The sequence below is a fragment of the Argopecten irradians genome, chromosome 15 (assembly GCF_041381155.1).
Source record: "Argopecten irradians isolate NY chromosome 15, Ai_NY, whole genome shotgun sequence".
Taxonomy (NCBI): domain Eukaryota; kingdom Metazoa; phylum Mollusca; class Bivalvia; order Pectinida; family Pectinidae; genus Argopecten; species Argopecten irradians.
The window spans coordinates 28,723,058-28,742,213 of record NC_091148.1 but is presented as its reverse complement, the minus strand read 5'-3'; the positions used below and the strand labels follow the sequence as shown (position 1 = coordinate 28,742,213).

The window sequence follows — 19,156 nt, the reverse complement described above, 5'->3', positions numbered from 1 at the left end:
ACCACTGAAAAGTTTGAGCTTCTAATTTTACCCCAAGTTGAAAATATTAAAAATAATTAATTGCATCATAAAAAAATATTTGGTAATAGAATATATAAACATCTAACATGAAATGTACTGATTGCGCAAATAAAATTTAATATTTTATATCATTTCTTGTGTTAATTACACTGTTGTTCAAATAATGAGTAGGCTTATCGTTTCAACCGACTCTCCTAACAAACAAGGAACCATAACTCTAGATTTGGCTGATATTTAGTAAATGTCGCAGTGTTGTTAGTTAATCATACAAGACTGTAATGTCACGAGTTATTTATAATGTTTATAAATACTGTATAGATTACAATGGCGTATAGCGGGGTTAGGACCTTATACCAGTTACGCTACATTGACGACATTCAAAAACTTTCCCTTTAAATTACAAGTGAATAGTTTTTCAATGATCGAGTGTCTCCAGTAGAACTAGCATTGTCATCATGCGGCAATTATAGAGAGAAATTTTAAGATATTTTTATGTTTGATAGACAGACAAACGCCATACATATACCAATTCCCTAACATATGCGTTGCCATAAGAGAAAATAGTTGAATGTACAACTTTGGAGAAATAAACGTACGTGACTTCGTATTTTATATACCCCCAGGCCGTGGTGAATTGATACCATACATGTAAAGAGGACACTGAATGAGAAGTGTATTGAAAGGCTTAACCAAAATAGTGTCAATGTTATTGTCCCGGGCACATACAAACGGTCGCTCAGTGGGTAAATATCGGAAGTAATAGTGTACTCTATATTAGGGGTATACGAACGTAAGATGGCACCCGTATAGACAGCACATAGGGACGTAATGGATTCGTCAAGGAAACCAGTGAGTAGCTCATTGTTTTATATTCTGATGTTAGTTCACTATGAATACACTCTATATATATGACATCCGTCTGAAGTCGCCTGTTAAGGCAGAAAGGCCTTGCTACGTACGAAGTCTCGAGTTTTCCTCTCTTATTTAATATAATGTCAGTATATATAGTCCAGGTCCTAGGGAAAGTCCCGTGCCTGTATCCCAATAGAGTCTCGTGCTACCCTTTTCTACATACAACATATAACGCATATTATATATAAACCGAGCTTTACATTACACATGCTTCTGTATTGGAAACAATACATTAACCTTCCTCTACTTTGTATATTAGTAGGGGGAGTCTATTATATTTTGTTATAATTATGAGCGTATAAATGCGGCGATTTCCCATTTGACTTCTTCGGGGCTAGCTTTATTTTACGTTCTATGATTGAATGAAAACCTCTTCATTACCAAATAATGATTTTGAGAGAATTTCTGAGCATTCGATCACACACTTACCGTATATATAACACCTAAGTTCTATATAGCTGGTCTAGATCGTTTAGCATGTTATAATGCAATAGAACAATAATCGACGAATTTAAGATGTTTTAATACCAAAAAATGATGTAAAATAATTGAAACTTGTGTAAAAATGCCTAAATAGAAATCCACTTAATTGATTTTCACGTTAACGATTCAATAAGATTTGATAAAAGTAATGTAATATGTATTTCGGTTTTTTTTATACGCAATGTGTTCTTGATATAGCTCGTGTGGAAACATTCACGTATGTGTATACCCAACTGTAAAATACCACATCGAGCACCATATTCTTAGAGTAATCCCCCTTTGGTCATTTGATGTTCAGAGGTTTGTGTTACAGTATCAAATTTAGCTGGTTATAATGTATTAAGTTGTAGTCTGGAATAATACTCTAAGATATTGAAGCTGAGGAATATACATATATGTAATTCGATCCCCGATAGTTTTAGGGATGACCAAATGACACTTTACCGCAGGCCCCATATAGCCACCTCTCGTGTAAGTTTGGCAGTCTCAAGGTGCAAATGTAGTATCACAGGAGTTTGACGGTCTGTCAATAATATATAGCATATATATATATATATATATATTTAAATAAAGGTGTTTTTATAGTATATAGGAGTATTTTAATATATATTTATACTATATATTACTGACAGAACGTCAAACTCCTGTGGTAATATATAGACGTTGGATAGCGTTTTCTCATGGAACTCCGGTTTTCCCGATTTCTTTAACGACCCTGGTTGTTACATTTAATAGGCTGTAAAACATATAACAAGTAAACACATATGATTGTGTAGATACAAGACATATTGGCTAAAACAGTCCTCGTCTGAGTCCGGAAATCAAAGCTCCTTCAGAGATATGGATGTTCGGTATGTTCCTGTCTGCATCATTAGTTACATGTGCATCCGCATCATTTTTTTCCTGATCGTTTTAGCATAATCAATATCTATGATGAAGTTTATACACAAAATTAATATTGTACATGATTTATATCCAGATATAGCAACAAATGGGGCGTTCTAAGTGTATTTTCAAAACAAATGGAAGTAATTTTGATCCCAGATTACCAGAAAATCGTTATAGTGGAGAGGGGTGTCCGTAATATACCATTTCATCCACATTGTTTTAGCCTGGCTACGCCCCTGTACATTTACATATGTAGTTCTGCCGTATAGATCCATCGAATATGTGACCAATTAAGGACACCCAAGTTATTAAAAAAACATCCTTCCTCTGAAATAGTACAGTATATTTAGGCAGTAATTAACCACTAATGTCTGTACGGCAGTGTATGGTAACATTTGTATGTGGCCAAACATAGTAATCAGTAATTAACCACAATGTCTGTACGATGTGTATGGTAACATTTGTATGTGGCCAAACTCCTCTGTATAGTAAGGCAGTAATTAACCACTAATGTCTGTACGGCAGTGTATGGTAACATTTGTATGTGGCCAAACTCCTCTGTATAGTAAGGCAGTAATTAACACTAATGTCTGTACGAAAGTGTATGGTAACATTTGTATGTGGCCAAACTCCTCTGTATAGTAAGGCAGTAATTAACCACTAATGTCTGTACGGCAGTGTATGGTATCATTTTGTATGTGGCCAAACTCCTCTGTATAGTTAGGCAGTAATTAACCACTAATGTCTGTACGGCAGTGTATGGTATCATTTTGTATGTGGCCAAACTCCTCTGTATAGTTATAAGGCAGTAATTAACCACTAATGTCTGTACGGCAGTGTATGGTAACATTTGTATGTGGCCAAACTCCTCTGTATAGTTAGGCAGTAATTAACCACTAATGTCTGTACGGCAGTGTATGGTATCATTTTGTATGTGGCCAAACTCCTCTGTATAGTTAGGCAGTAATTAACCACTAATGTCTGTACGGCAGTGTATGGTAACATTTGTATGTGGCCAAACTCCTCTGTATAGTTAGGCAGTAATTAACCACTAATGTCTGTACGGCAGTGTATGGTAACATTTGTATGTGGCCAAACTCCTCTGTATAGTAAGGCAGTAATTAACCACTAATGTCTGTACGGCAGTGTATGGTATCATTTGTATGTGGCCAAACTCCTCTGTATAGTAAGGCAGTAATTAACCAATGTCTGTACGAAAGTGTATGGTAACATTTGTATGTGGCCAAACTCCTCTGTATAGTAAGGCAGTAATTAACCACTAATGTCTGTACGGCAGTGTATGGTATCATTTTGTATGTGGCCAAACTCCTCTGTATAGTTAGGCAGTGATTAACCACTAATGTCTGTACGGCAGTGTATGGTATCATTTTGTATGTGGCCAAAACTCCTCTGTATAGTTATATATATATAAGCAGTAATTAACCACTGTTGTCTGTACGGCAGTGTATGGTATCATTTTGTATGTGGCCAAACTCCTCTGTATAGTTAGGCAGTAATTAACCACTAATGTCTGTACGGCAGTGTATGGTATCATTTTGTATGTGGCCAAACTCCTCTGTATAGTAAGGCAGTAATTAACCACTAATGTCTGTACGGCAGTGTATGGTATCATTTGTATGTGGCCAAACTCCTCTGTATAGTTAGGCATTAATTAACCACTAATGTCTGTACGGCAGTGTATGGTAACATTTGTATGTGGCCAAACTCCTCTGTATAGTTTAGGCAGTAATTAACCACTAATGTCTGTACGGCAGTGTATGGTATCATTTTGTATGTGGCCAAACTCCTCTGTATAGTAAGGCAGTAATTAACCACTAATGTCTGTACGGCAGTGTATGGTATCATTTTGTATGTGGCCAAACTCCTCTGTATAGTTAGGCAGTAATTAACCACTAATGTCTGTACGGCAGTGTATGGTATCATTTTGTAAGTGGCCAAACACCTCTGTATAGTTAGGCAGTAATTAACCACTAATGTCTGTACGGCAGTGTATGTCATTTTGTATGTGGCCAAACTCCTCTGTATAGTTAGGCAGTAATTAACCACTAATGTCTGTACGGCAGTGTATGGTATCATTTTGTAAGTGGCCAAACTCCTCTGTATAGTTAGGCAGTAATTAACCACTAATGTCTGTACGGCAGTGTATGATGTCATTTTGTAAGTGGCCAAACTCCTCTGTATAGTTAAGGCAGTAATTAACCACTAATGTCTGTACGGCAGTGTATGATATCATTTTGTATGTGGCCAAACTCCTCTGTATATAGGCAGTGATTACCACTAATGTTGTTAAGTGTATGTAATCATTTTGTATAGTGGCCAAACTCCTTTGTATAGTTATATATAGTAATTAACCACTAGTGTCTGTACGGCAGTGTATGGTAAGTCATTTTGTATGTGGCCAAACATCCTCTGTATAGTTAGGCATTAATTAACCACTAATGTCTGTACGGCAGTGTATGGTATCATTTTGTATGTGGCCAAACTCCTCTGTATAGTTAGGCAGTAATTAACCACTAATGTCTGTACGGCAGTGTATGGTATCATTTTGTATGTGGCCAAACTCCTCTGTATAGTTAGGCAGTAATTAACCACTAATGTCTGTACGGCAGTGTATGGTATCATTTTGTATGTGGCCAAAACTCCTCTGTATAGTAAGGGCGCAGTAATTAACCACTAATGTCTGTACGGCAGTGTAAGGTATCATTTCGTATGTGGCCAAACTCCTCTGTATAGTTAGGCAGTAATTAACCACTGTTGTCTGTACGGCAGTGTATGGTATCATTTTGTATGTGGCCAAACTCCTCTGTATAGTTAGGCATTAATTAACCACTAAATGTCTGTACGGCAGTGTATGGTAACATTTGTATGTGGCCAAACTCCTCTGTATATTTAGGCAGTAATTAACCACTAAATGTCTGTACGGCTGTGTATGGTATCATTTGTATGTGGCCAAAAACTCCTCTGTATAGTTAGGCATGTAATTAACCACTAATGTCTGTACGGCAGTGTATGGTAACATTTGTATGTGGCCAAACTCCTCTGTATAGTTAGGCCAGTAATTAACCACTAATGTCTGTACGGCAGTGTATGGTATCATTTTGTATGTGGCCAAACTCCTCTGTATAGTTAGGCAGTAATTAACCACTAATGTCTGTACGGCAGTGTATGGTATCATTTTGTATGTGGCCAAACTCCTCTGTATAGTTTAGCAGTAATTAACCACTAATGTCTGTACGGCAGTGTATGGTAACATTTGTATGTGGCCAAACTCCTCTGTATATTTAGGCAGTAATTAACCACTAATGTCTGTACGGCAGTGTATGATGATGTCATTTTGTATGTGGCCAAACTCCTCTGTATAGTTAGGCAGTAATTAACCCACTAATGTCTGTACGGCAGAGATGTGTATGGTATCATTTTGTATGTGGCCAAACTCCTCTGTATAGTTAGGGCAGTGATTAACCACTAATGTCTGTACGGCAGTGTATGGTATCATTTTGTATGTGGCCAAACTCCTCTGTATAGTTAGGCAGTAATTAACCCACTAATGTCTGTACGGCAGTGTATGGTATCATTTTGTATATGTGGCCAAACTCCTCTGTTATAGTTAGGCATTAATTAACCAAATGTCTGTACGGCAGTGTATGGTAACATTTTGTATGTGGCCAAACTCCTCTGTATAGTTAAGGCAGTAATTAACCATAATGTCTTGTACGGCTGTTTATGGTAATCATTTTGTATGTGGCCAAACTCCTCTGTATAGTAAGGCAGTTAATTAAACCAATGTCTGTACGGCAGTGTATGGTAACATTTGTATTGTGACCAAACTCCTCTGTATAGTAAGGCAGTAAATTAACCACTAATGTCGTGTACGGCAGTGTATGGTATCATTTGTATGTGGCCAAACTCCTCTGTATAGTTATATATATAAGGCAAGTAATTAACCACTGTTGTCTGTTCCGGGCAGTGTATGGTATCATTTTGTATGTGGCCCTAACTCCTCTGTATAGTTAGGCAGTAATTAACCACTAATGTCTGTACGGCAGTGTATGGTATCATTTTGTATGTGGCCAAACTCCTCTGTATAGTTAGGCATAATTAACCACTAATGTCTGTACGGCAGTGTATGGTAACATTTGTATGTGGCCAAACTCCTCTGTATATTTAGGCAGTAATTAACCACTAATGTCTGTACGGCAGTGTATGGTAACATTTGTATGTGGCCAAACTGTATAGTTAGGCCAGTAATTAACCACTAATGTCTGTACGGAAGTGTATGGTAACATTTGTATGTGGCGGAAGTGGTATCATTTTGTATGGCTGTGTATGGTATCATGTGTGGCCAAACTCCTCTGTATAGTTAGGCAGTGGTAAACTCCTCTGTATAGTTAGGCAGTCATTTTGTATGTGGCCAAACTCCTCTGTATAAGTTAGGCAGTAATTAACCACTAATGTCTGTACGGCAGTGTATGGTATCATTTTGTATGTGGCCAAACTCCTCTGTATAGTTAGGCAGTAATTAACCACTAATGTCTGTACGGCAGTGTATGGTATCATTTTGTATGTGGCCAAACTCCTCTGTATAGTTAGGCAGTAATTAACCACTAATGTCTGTACGGCAGTGTATGGTAACATTTGTGTGTGGCCAAACTCCTCTGTATAGTTAGGCAGTAATTAACCACTAATGTCTGTACGGCAGTGTATGGTAACATTTGTGTATGTGGCCAAACTCCTCTGTATAGTTAGGCAGTAATTAACCACTAATGTCTGTACGGCAGTGTATGGTATCATTTTGTATGTGGCCAAACTCCTCTGTATAGTTAGGCAGTAATTAACCACTAATGTCTGTACGGCAGTGTATGGTAACATTTTGTATGTGGCCAAACTCCTCTGTATAGTAAGGCAGTAATTAACCACTAATGTCTGTACGGCAGTGTATGGTAACATTTTGTGTGGCCAAACTCCTCTGTATAGTTAGGCAGTAATTAACCACTAATGTCTGTACGGCAGTGTATGGTATCATTTTGTATGTGGCCAAACTCCTCTGTATAGTTAGGCAGTAATTAACCACTAATGTCTGTACGGCAGTGTATGGTATCATTTGTATGTGGCCAAACTCCTCTGTATAGTTAGGCAGTAATTAACCACTAATGTCTGTACGGCTGTGTATGGTATCATTTTGTATGTGGCCAAACTCCTCTGTATAGTTAGGCAGTAATTAACCACTAATGTCTGTACGGCAGTGTATGGTATCATTTTGTATGTGGCCAAACTCCTCTGTATAGTTAGGCAGTAATTAACCACTAATGTCTGTACGGCAGTGTATGGTAACATTTGTGTGTGGCCAAACTCCTCTGTATAGTTAGGCAGTAATTAACCACTAATGTCTGTACGGCAGTGTATGGTAACATTTGTATGTGGCCAAACTCCTCTGTATAGTAAGGCAGTAATTAACCACTAATGTCTGTACGGCAGTGTATGGTAACATTTTGTGTGTGGCCAAACTCCTCTGTATAGTTAGGCAGTAATTAACCACTAATGTCTGTACGGCAGTGTATGGTAACATTTGTATGTGGCCAAACTCCTCTGTATAGTTAGGCAGTAATTAACCACTAATGTCTGTACGGCAGTGTATGGTATCATTTTGTATGTGGCCAAACTCCTCTGTATAGTTAGGCAGTAATTAACCACTAATGTCTGTACGGCAGTGTATGGTAACATTTGTATGTGGCCAAACTCCTCTGTATAGTTAGGCAGTAATTAACCACTAATGTCTGTACGGCAGTGTATGGTATCATTTTGTATGTGGCCAAACTCCTCTGTATAGTTAGGCAGTGATTAACCACTAATGTCTGTACGGCAGTGTATGGTATCATTTTGTATGTGGCCAAACTCCTTTGTATAGTTATATATATAAGGCAGTAATTAACCACTGTTGTCTGTACGGCAGTGTATGGTATCATTTTGTATGTGGCCAAACTCCTCTGTATAGTTAGGCAGTAATTAACCATAATGTCTGTACGGCAGTGTTGGTATATATGTAATTAACCACTAATGTCTGTACGGCAGTGTATGGTATCATTTTGTATGTGGCCAAACTCCTCTGTATAGTTAGGCATTAATTAACCACTAATGTCTGTACGGCAGTGTATGGTAACATTTGTATGTGGCCAAACTCCTCTGTATAGTTAGGCAGTAATTAACCACTAATGTCTGTACGGCAGTGTATGGTAACATTTGTATGTGGCCAAACTCCTCTGTATAGTTAGGCAGTAATTAACCACTAATGTCTGTACGGCAGTGTATGGTATCATTTTGTATGTGGCCAAACTCCTCTGTATAGTTAGGCAGTAATTAACCACTAATGTCTGTACGGCAGTGTATGGTAACATTTTGTATGTGGCCAAACTCCTCTGTATAGTTAGGCAGTAATTAACCACTAATGTCTGTACGGCTGTGTATGGTATCATTTTGTATGTGGCCAAACTCCTCTGTATAGTAAGGCAGTAATTAACCACTAATGTCTGTACGGCAGTGTATGGTATCATTTTGTATGTGGCCAAACTCCTCTGTATAGTTAGGCAGTAATTAACCACTAATGTCTGTACGGCAGTGTATGGTATCATTTTGTATGTGGCCAAACTCCTCTGTATAGTTAGGCAGTAATTAACCACTAATGTCTGTACGGCAGTGTATGGTAACATTTGTATGTGGCCAAACTCCTCTGTATAGTTAGGCAGTAATTAACCACTAATGTCTGTACGGCAGTGTATGGTATCATTTGTATGTGGCCAAACTCCTCTGTATAGTTAGGCAGTAATTAACCACTAATGTCTGTACGGCAGTGTATGGTATCATTTTGTATGTGGCCAAACTCCTCTGTATAGTTAGGCAGTAATTAACCACTAATGTCTGTACGGCAGTGTATGGTATCATTTTGTATGTGGCCAAACTCCTCTGTATAGTTAGGCAGTAATTAACCACTAATGTCTGTACGGCAGTGTATGGTAACATTTTGTATGTGGCCAAACCAACAAAAGGTCGGAAGTGCTGGCCCACACTTCTGAGGAATGATATCTATATAGATTACAGAGGGACACAGAAAATGTAAAATCGAAACAGTGCTTCGGAAGGGCAATTGGTTAACTGGGTTAATTCCCGAAGACAATTTTATACTCTCGAAGAAGCTCATTTAAAAAAACACACTAGCAATAAACGGAAAAAAACAACACTAGCAATAAACGGAAAAAAACTCGCATCAAAATAAAATTGTCAGTTTCTGGTTCAGCACTGCGTCAGGAGAACACGCGATCTATATCGGACTCGAAATTAATTTTCAAAACAAACTCCCAACATATTGACTTTGTAAGGCAGCGTAAAATGAAACTTTAAAAAATGAAAGAGTAATCAGCAGTTATAAAACAATGTCACACACAGTCTAGAACTGCCGTAACCTTAGAACGTTAATCGATAAATGGTGATGTGTGTGAATGCTGACTCTCGTGTGAACTGTACAGGGAACACGTGCGTGTATACCATTTCCCACTCTCGTAACTATCCACATGTTATAGCTTTAAAGGCCCACTATCTTTCCCAAACGGCTTTTGATATTCAAAACGGGAATGTAAAATGAGATTGATAATTTTGTAGAGTCGCAAAAGTTATTAACTTACCGTTAATACTAAACTTATTATCACCTTCAAAAGGATTCAAATAAATTAATGTAAATTTTCAGAACGCGGGTAGTAATGATATACTGTAAAGTAACAATGGCACATGGTTAACATATCTCCTCAGACAATAGTAATGGTATACTGTAAAGTACAGAGGGTTAACATATCTCCTCAGACAATAGTAATGGTATACTGTTAAGTAACAATGATACAGGGGGTTAACATATCTCCTCAGACAATAGTAATGATAAACTATAAAATAACAATGGTACAGAGGGTTAACATATCTCCTCATGACAATAGTAATGGTATACTGTAAAGTAACAATGGTACAGAGGGTTAACATATCTCCTCAGACAATAGTAATGGTATACTGTAAAGTACAGAGGGTTAACATATCTCCTCAGACAATAGTAATGGTATACTGTAAAGTACAGAGGGTTAACATATCTCCTCAGACAATAGTAATGGTATACTGTAAAGTACAGAGAGTTAACATATCTCCTCAGACAATATCAATGGTATACTGTAAAGTACAGAGGGTTAACATATCTCCTCAGACAATAGTAATGGTATACTGTAAAGTACAGAGGGTTAACATATCTCCTCAGACAATAGTAATGGTATACTGTAAAGTAACAATGGTACAGAGGGTTAACATATCTCCTCAGACAATAGTAATGGTATACTGTAAAGTACAGAGGGTTAACATATCTCCTCAGACAATAGTAATGGTATACTGTAAAGTAACAATGGTACAGAGGGTTAACATATCTCCTCAGACAATAGTAATGGTATACTGTAAAGTAACAATGGTACAGAGGGTTAACATATCTCCTCAGACAATAGTAATGGTATACTGTAAAGTAACAATGGTACAGAGGGTTAACATATCTCCTCAGACAATAGTAATGGTATACTGTAAAGTACAGAGGGTTAACATATCTCCTCAGACAATAGTAATGGTATACTGTAAAGTAAAGAGGGTTAACATATCTCCTCAGACAATAGTAATGGTATACTGTAAAGTAACAATGGTACAGAGGGTTAACATATCTCCTCAGACAATAGTAATGGTATACTGTAAAGTACAGAGGGTCAACATATCTCCTCAGACAATAGTAATGGTATACTGTAAAGTAACAATGATACAGAGGGTTAACATATCTCCTCAGACAATAGTAATGGTATACTGTAAAGTAACAATGATACAGAGGGTTAACATATCTCCACAGACAATAGTAATGATAAACTGTAAAGTAACAATGGTACAGAGGGTTAACATATCTCCTCAGACAATAGTAATGGTATACTGTAAAGTACAGAGGGTTAACATATCTCCTCAGACAATAGTAATGGTATACTGTAAAGTACAGAGGGTTAACATATCTCCTCAGACAATAGTAATGGTATACTGTAAAGTACAGAGGGTTAACATATCTCCTCAGACAATAGTAATGGTATTCTGTAAAGTAACAATGGTACAGAGGGTTAACATATCTCCTCAGACAATAGTCATGGTATACTGTAAAGTAACAATGGTACAGAGGGTTAACATATCTCCTCAGACAATAGTCGTGGTATACTGTAAAGTACAGAGGGTTAACATATCTCCTCAGACAATAGTAATGGTATACTGTAAAGTACAGAGGGTTAACATATCTCCTCAGACAATAGTAATGGTATACTGTAAAGTACAGAGGGTTAACATATCTCCTCAGACAATAGTCATGGTATACTGTAAAGTAACAATGGTACAGAGGGTTAACATATCTCCTCAGACAATAGTAATGGTATACTGTAAAGTACAGAGGGTTAACATATCTCCTCAGACAATAGTCATGGTATACTGTAAAGTAACAATGGTACAGAGGGTTAACATATCTCCTCAGACAATAGTAATGGTATACTGTAAAGTACAGAGGGTTAACATATCTCCTCAGACAATAGTAATGGTATACTGTAAAGTAACAATGGTACAGAGGGTTAACATATCTCCTCAGACAATAGTCATGGTATACTGTAAAGTACAGAGGGTTAACATATCTCCTCAGACAATAGTAATGGTATACTGTAAAGTACAGAGGGGTTAACATATCTCCTCAGACAATAGTAATGGTATACTGTAAAGTAACAATGGTACAGAGGGTTAACATATCTCCTCAGACAATAGTAATGGTATACTGTAAAGTAACAATGGTACAGAGGGTTAACATATCTCCTCAGACAATAGTAATGGTATACTGTAAAGTACAGAGGGTTAACATATCTCCTCAGACAATAGTAATGGTATACTGTAAAGTAACAATGGTACAGAGGGTTAACATATCTCCTCAGACAATAGTAATGGTATACTGTAAAGTACAGAGGGTTAACATATCTCCTCAGACAATAGTAATGGTATACTGTAAAGTAACAATGGTACAGAGGGTTAACATATCTCCTCAGACAATAGTAATGGTATACTGTAAAGTAACAATGGTACAGAGGGTTAACATATCTCCTCAGACAATAGTAATGGTATACTGTAAAGTACAGAGGGTTAACATATCTCCTCAGACAATAGTAATGGTATACTGTAAAGTAACAATGGTACAGAGGGTTAACATATCTCCTCAGACAATAGTAATGGTATACTGTAAAGTAACAATGGTACAGAGGGTTAACATATCTCCTCAGACAATAGTAATGGTATACTGTAAAGTAACAATGGTACAGAGGGTTAACATATCTCCTCAGACAATAGTAGGGCATACTGTAAAGTACAGAGGGTTAACATATCTCCTCAGACAAAAGTAATGGTATACTGTAAAGTAACAATGGTACAGAGGGTTAACATATCTCCTCAGACAATAGTAATGGTATACTGTAAAGTAACAATGGTACAGAGGGTTAACATATCTCCTCAGACAATAGTAGGGCATACTGTAAAGTACAGAGAGTTAACATATCTCCTCAGACAAAAGTAATGGTATACTGTAAAGTAACAATGGTACAGAGGGTTAACATATCTCCTCAGACAATAGTAGGGCATACTGTAAAGTACAGAGGGTTAACATATCTCCTCAGACAATAGTCATGGTATGCTGTAAAGTAACAATGGTACAGAGGGTTAACATATCTCCTCAGACAATAGTAGGGCATACTGTAAAGTACAGAGGGTTAACATATCTCCTCAGACAATAGTCATGGTATATACTGTAAAGTACAGAGGGTTAACATATCTCCTCAGACAATAGTAATGGTATACTGTAAAGTACAGAGGGTTAACATATCTCCTCAGACAATAGTAATGGTATACTGTAAAGTACAGAGGGTTAACATATCTCCTCAGACAATAGTAATGGTATACTGTAAAGTACAGAGGGTTAACATATCTCCTCAGACAATAGTAATGGTATACTGTAAAGTAACAATGATACAGAGGGTTAACATATCTCCTCAGACAATAGTAATGGTATACTGTAAAGTACAGAGGGTTAACATATCTCCTCAGACAATAGTAATGGTATACTGTAAAGTACAGAGGGTTAACATATCTCCTCAGACAATAGTAATGGTATACTGTAAAGTACAGAGGGTTAACATATCTCCTCAGACAATAGTAATGGTATACTGTAAAGTAACAATGGTACAGAGGGTTAACATATCTCCTCAGACAATAGTAATGGTATACTGTAAAGTAACAATGGTACAGAGGGTTAACATATCTCCTCAGACAATAGTAATGGTATACTGTAAAGTAACAATGGTACAGAGGGTTAACATATCTCCTCAGACAATAGTAATGGTATACTGTAAAGTAACAATGGTACAGAGGGTTAACATATCTCCTCAGACAATAATAATGGTATTCTGTAAAGTAACAATGATACAGAGGGTTAACATATCTCCTCAGACAATAGTAGGGCATACTGTAAAGTAACAATGGTACAGAGGGTTAACATATCTCCTCAGACAATAGTAGGGCATACTGTAAAGTAACAATAGTACAGAGGGTTAACATATCTCCTCAGACAATAATAATGGTATATTGTAAAGTAACAATGGTACAGAGGGTTAACATATCTCCTCAGACAATAGTCATGGTATACTGTAAAGTAACAATGGTACAGAGGGTTAATATATCTCCTCAGACAATAGTAATGGTATACTGTAAAGTAACAATGGTACAGAGGGTTAACATATCTCCTCAGACAATAGTAATGGTATACTGTAAAGTAACAATGATACAGAGGGTTAACATATCTCCTCAGACAATAATAATGGTATACTGTAAAGTAACAATGGTACAGAGGGTTAACATATCTCCTCAGACAATAGTAATGGTATACTGTAAAGTAACAATGATACAGAGGGTTAACATATCTCCTCAGACAATAGTAATGGTATACTGTAAAGTAACAATGGTACAGAGGGTTAACATATCTCCTCAGACAATAGTAATGGTATACTGTAAAGTAACAATGGTACAGAGGGTTAACATATCTCCTCAGACAATAGTAATGGTATACTGTAAAGTACAGAGGGTTAAGTTAACATATCTCCTCAGACAATAGTAATGGTATACTGTAAAGTAACAATGGTACAGAGGGTTAACATATCTCCTCAGACAATAGTAATGGTATACTGTAAAGTACAGAGGGTTAACATATCTCCTCAGACAATAGTAATGGTATACTGTAAAGTACAGAGGGTTAACATATCTCCTCAGACAATAGTAATGGTATACTGTAAAGTAACAATGGTACAGAGGGTTAACATATCTCCTCAGACAATAGTAATGGTATACTGTAAAGTAACAATGGTACAGAGGGTTAACATATCTCCTCAGACAATAGTAATGGTATACTGTAAAGTAACAATGGTACAGAGGGTTAACATATCTCCTCAGACAATAGTAATGGTATACTGTAAAGTAACAATGGTACAGAGGGTTAACATATCTCCTCAGACAATAGTAATGGTATACTGTAAAGTACAGAGGGTTAACATATCTCCTCAGACAATAGTAATGGTATACTGTAAAGTACAGAGGGTTAACATATCTCCTCAGACAATAGTAATGGTATACTGTAAAGTACAGAGGGTTAACATATCTCCTCAGACAATAGTAATGGTATACTGTAAAGTACAGAGGGTTAACATATCTCCTCAGACAATAGTAATGGTATACTGTAAAGTACAGAGGGTTAACATATCTCCTCAGACAATAGTAATAGTATACTGTAAAGTACAGAGGGTAAACATATCTCCTCAGACAATAGTAATGGTATACTGTAAAGTAACAATGGTACAGAGGGTTAACATATCTCCTCAGACAATAGTAATGATATACTGTAAAGTAACAATGGTACAGGGGGTTAACATATCTCCTCAGACAATAGTAATGGTATACTGTAAAGTAACAATGGTACAGAGGGTTAACATATCTCCTCAGACAATAGTAATGGTATACTGTAAAGTACAGAGGGTTAACATATCTCCTCAGACAATAGTAATGGTATACTGTAAAGTACAGAGGGTTAACATATCTCCTCAGACAATAGTAATGGTATACTGTTAAGTAACAATGATACAAGACCCCCTGTAGTTTCTGTACTAAAACAAAGACGCCATATTAATCCTAAGGATACTTGGCTGCCATACACTGCGGCCTTGTGTTGATAGAGCAATGACTAGCAAGGGTCGACCACAAATACAAATATGTATTAGGCATGCACTGCAGATCAACAGATTTTTGTAAATTGCTTCACCATGCTTTATTAATTATTCACGTAATCAATAACCTCGACTATGGAAGACCTAACTGTAGCATACAGAGTGCTCGTCGTCAGAACCACGGCTCCAGTTCAGAAGCATAAAATGTAGGAACGGCAACACGACTGATAATTATGTGATATTCCATGTTGTGTATTTTTGTATTGTGTTAACGTTGCGACTGGCAAAAGAATAAATTTCGAGTTGCAAAGTGAACTAATTTGCAAATCACATCACGGAAAAAAATAAATCATCCGGTCCGAGAAAACTCCAGTATATTTGGAACCGCTTGTGATATCGCGTTGGATCCTTGCCGACTTTGCTACATCACTGGATCAATTAGTCCAAGATACCGAGCTGGACACCCCGACCGATCATATTCCTGCGCTTACTGCAGACATATGCATTATGATCAGTGGTCTGCCACACAGGAATAACAACTTCAGCGGAGCTAATTATATAGCCGTGCGTGATTTAAGATAGTTGTCATATATCTGTCTTTGTTTCCTTGTAATTAACCGCATTACTGTTCCCTCACTAAACCGGAGATACTAACCGAGGTACTCCGACCTTATGACCAGGATTTGTCCGAAATCAATTGGAGATCATTCTGTTTTCACAAATAAAGTTAATGGCTTCGACATTATCTTACATTTGTGCTTATGAAACAAAGTGTCAGTAATTCATAATCTGTGGACTGATAAAGAGCCCTTAACTGTAAATCTAGCTGATCTTTAACAACAGTGTTTTGATGAAGCCCGTTTAATTTCAGCTATAGAATGAGTGGATTGAATTCAGAAATGACAGCGTCCTCCACTACACTGTCAAAATCGTTCCAGGAATATATCAGTGACCTTGATTTTCTATTTGAACAGAAATGAAACGCTTGTCGAAAAGGAAAAAGGAACTCACAGAGAGCATAGATCGTTATAAAACGCTTGTCATGAAGGGACAAATCAAATTCTTCGACATTAAATATCGTTATTAAACGCTTGTCATGGAGGGATAAACCAAAGTCTTTGACCTTAAATCGTTATACATGTATCAACACTTGTCATGAAGGCAAAAACAAATTCGTCATCACTATAAAATGCTTGTCACGAAGGAACAAACCTAATTCCTCGACCTTAAATCGTTATATAAACGCTTGTCATGAAAAAATAACATTACATAAATACTGGACTCACATGGACACGTACTATAAATAGAAACACAGGTAAACATATCACACGAACTGTATTCATAATGTGACCCTATGACATCATGAAAACCCTTCATTGAACACGAAGACGAGAAGCTCCTGTGAATAACTTATAAATGGCTTCTCTCTCATCACCGGCATAACACACTTCAATAAACAGGACATGATGTAATAGCCATACACGATTGTATCCCAACAAATACAAATGGAATTGTCACAATTTTCGCTTAATCACTTTTCTCATATTACTCTGTGGTTTAAGTCTTCAAGTGACGTCTCGTATCGATCGATATTTTGGAGGAGTAGCTTTATCAAATACCATTGTCCGCATGGGTCTGGAACTAAAACGAGCACCAATGTAAATAGGACGTATGTAATCCGTCACAGATCTAGAGTCATCTCCATTCTGACGTCATTAATTTGGGAGTGACACTCGCGTCGTTTTCTGTGAAAAAATAACGTTTCACTCTCATGCACATGGCGTCACAATCGGTACGTGTACCTACCCTCACGGGCAGATAACTTTGTTACATGTATATGCAACTGCAGAATTGCACCACCACGATGTTCGAAAGGCTAAGATACACTGACATACTTGCATTATCGAAAAAAATGATAATAAAAAAATAGCCCCTCATTTTCGAAAGCTCGACATTCACGTGTGGTTGTTGCCATCCACTGACCGTATTTCGGTTATTTTTTCCCGGAACACTGACTTTCCTCCAGTCGTGAATTGGGAATATCCTTAATATCTTATTAAACGCGCGAGTGTGTCGTCTTCGTACAATGTGTCGTGCCCCTGAGTATTTAATCTGTAACGCACACTTGTATTTATGGTTCTGTTTCTATCGTTGTTTTCCACCAGCGTATCATTGTCTTAGTTATTTCATTCTTTGGTATCGTTACAAGGAGGTATTTCGTTTTGTGGTGTAATGTCCCTGTGTATTTCGTTTTGTGGTGTAATGTCCCTGTGTATTTCGTTTTGTGGTGTAATGTCCCTGTGTATTTCGTTTTGTGGTGTAATGTCCCTGTGTATATCGTTTTATGGTGTCATGTCCCTGTGTATATCGTTTTATGGTGTCATGTCCCTGTGTATATCGTTTTATGGTGTCATGGCCATGTGTATATCGTTTTATGGTGTCATGTCCCTGTGTATTTCGTTTTATGGTGTCATGTCCCTGTGTATATCGTTTTATGGTGTCATGTCCCTGTGTATATCGTTTTATGGTGTCATGTCCCTGTGTATATCGTTTTATGTATCGTGTCCTTATATATGTCATTTCGTTGCATATTCCTCTTTATTTCTTTAGGAATCGTATCCTATGGCTATAACTTGCGCGCGATTTACACTGGATTGACAGGCTATTCTATCCATGCATTATGATGTACGAGACGGCTGATTTGGACCAGCTGCTTTACCTCCTCTATAATTATCCCGACCTTCCACAAACAGACGAGTTGTTCTCCTCTGTAGTCCCGAGGTCCGACACTAACCAATCCATACATAAACAGGGCAATTCCGCCATTAAATGAATCCCTTGTCCAGAAACACACGGCAGTTAACGACCAGCATCCTCAACTATTACTCAGTGTTACCACGTTAAAGATGCTCATCACAATCAAGGACTGATCAGCTACCTCTACGGCCTTGTCGGAGTATATCGAGTATTTCTTTTTGGTCAGTGTATTTCATTAAGGATCTGAGAATTATTACATTCGATATAATAATGGCCCAACCAGAGTGTTCTAAGATCATTTTTAGACGTGTTAAGCGTCTAGATAAGAAATAATAATCTACATAGTACTATATACGTCTATATAGGTATGTAGTACAATATAGAGTATGATTTTTACCTAAATAATCCTAACTCTAGCAGAAGAAGCTAACCCTTTTTATAAAATAGCAATACAGTTATTTTTATAGAATAATCTTAAACTATGATCTTCCAACTGAATTCATTACTAAAGACACAACAATTATCTATCATAATTAATCTAAGTTGAAAAAGGAGAAAAATCTAGATGGCTGGGAAAATAGAAAGAAAAGCATGGTGTTGAACAAATCCACAACAGACAGAGTATAACTTCCAACCCTTTCTTATTTTATTTACACCCTACACAGTCAAGGCCATTATGTAGATATGTATGTTTAAATGTCTGTGTATTTATGTAGTGTGTATGTATGTTTGAATGTTTG

General features: G+C 37.1%; 1 protein-coding gene across 1 annotated transcript in view; it reads left to right on the top strand.

Moving 5' to 3' along the window:
- Window positions 1–755: 755 nt before the first annotated feature.
- Window positions 756–19,156, top strand: part of LOC138309138 (uncharacterized) — a 75,086-nt gene continuing 56,685 nt past the window's right edge. Inside the window, exon 1 of the mRNA XM_069250287.1 lies at window positions 756–870. Coding sequence (XP_069106388.1) covers window positions 850–870 — 21 coding nt within the window. The 5' untranslated portion in view covers window positions 756–849. The remainder of the gene's footprint in view (window positions 871–19,156) is intronic.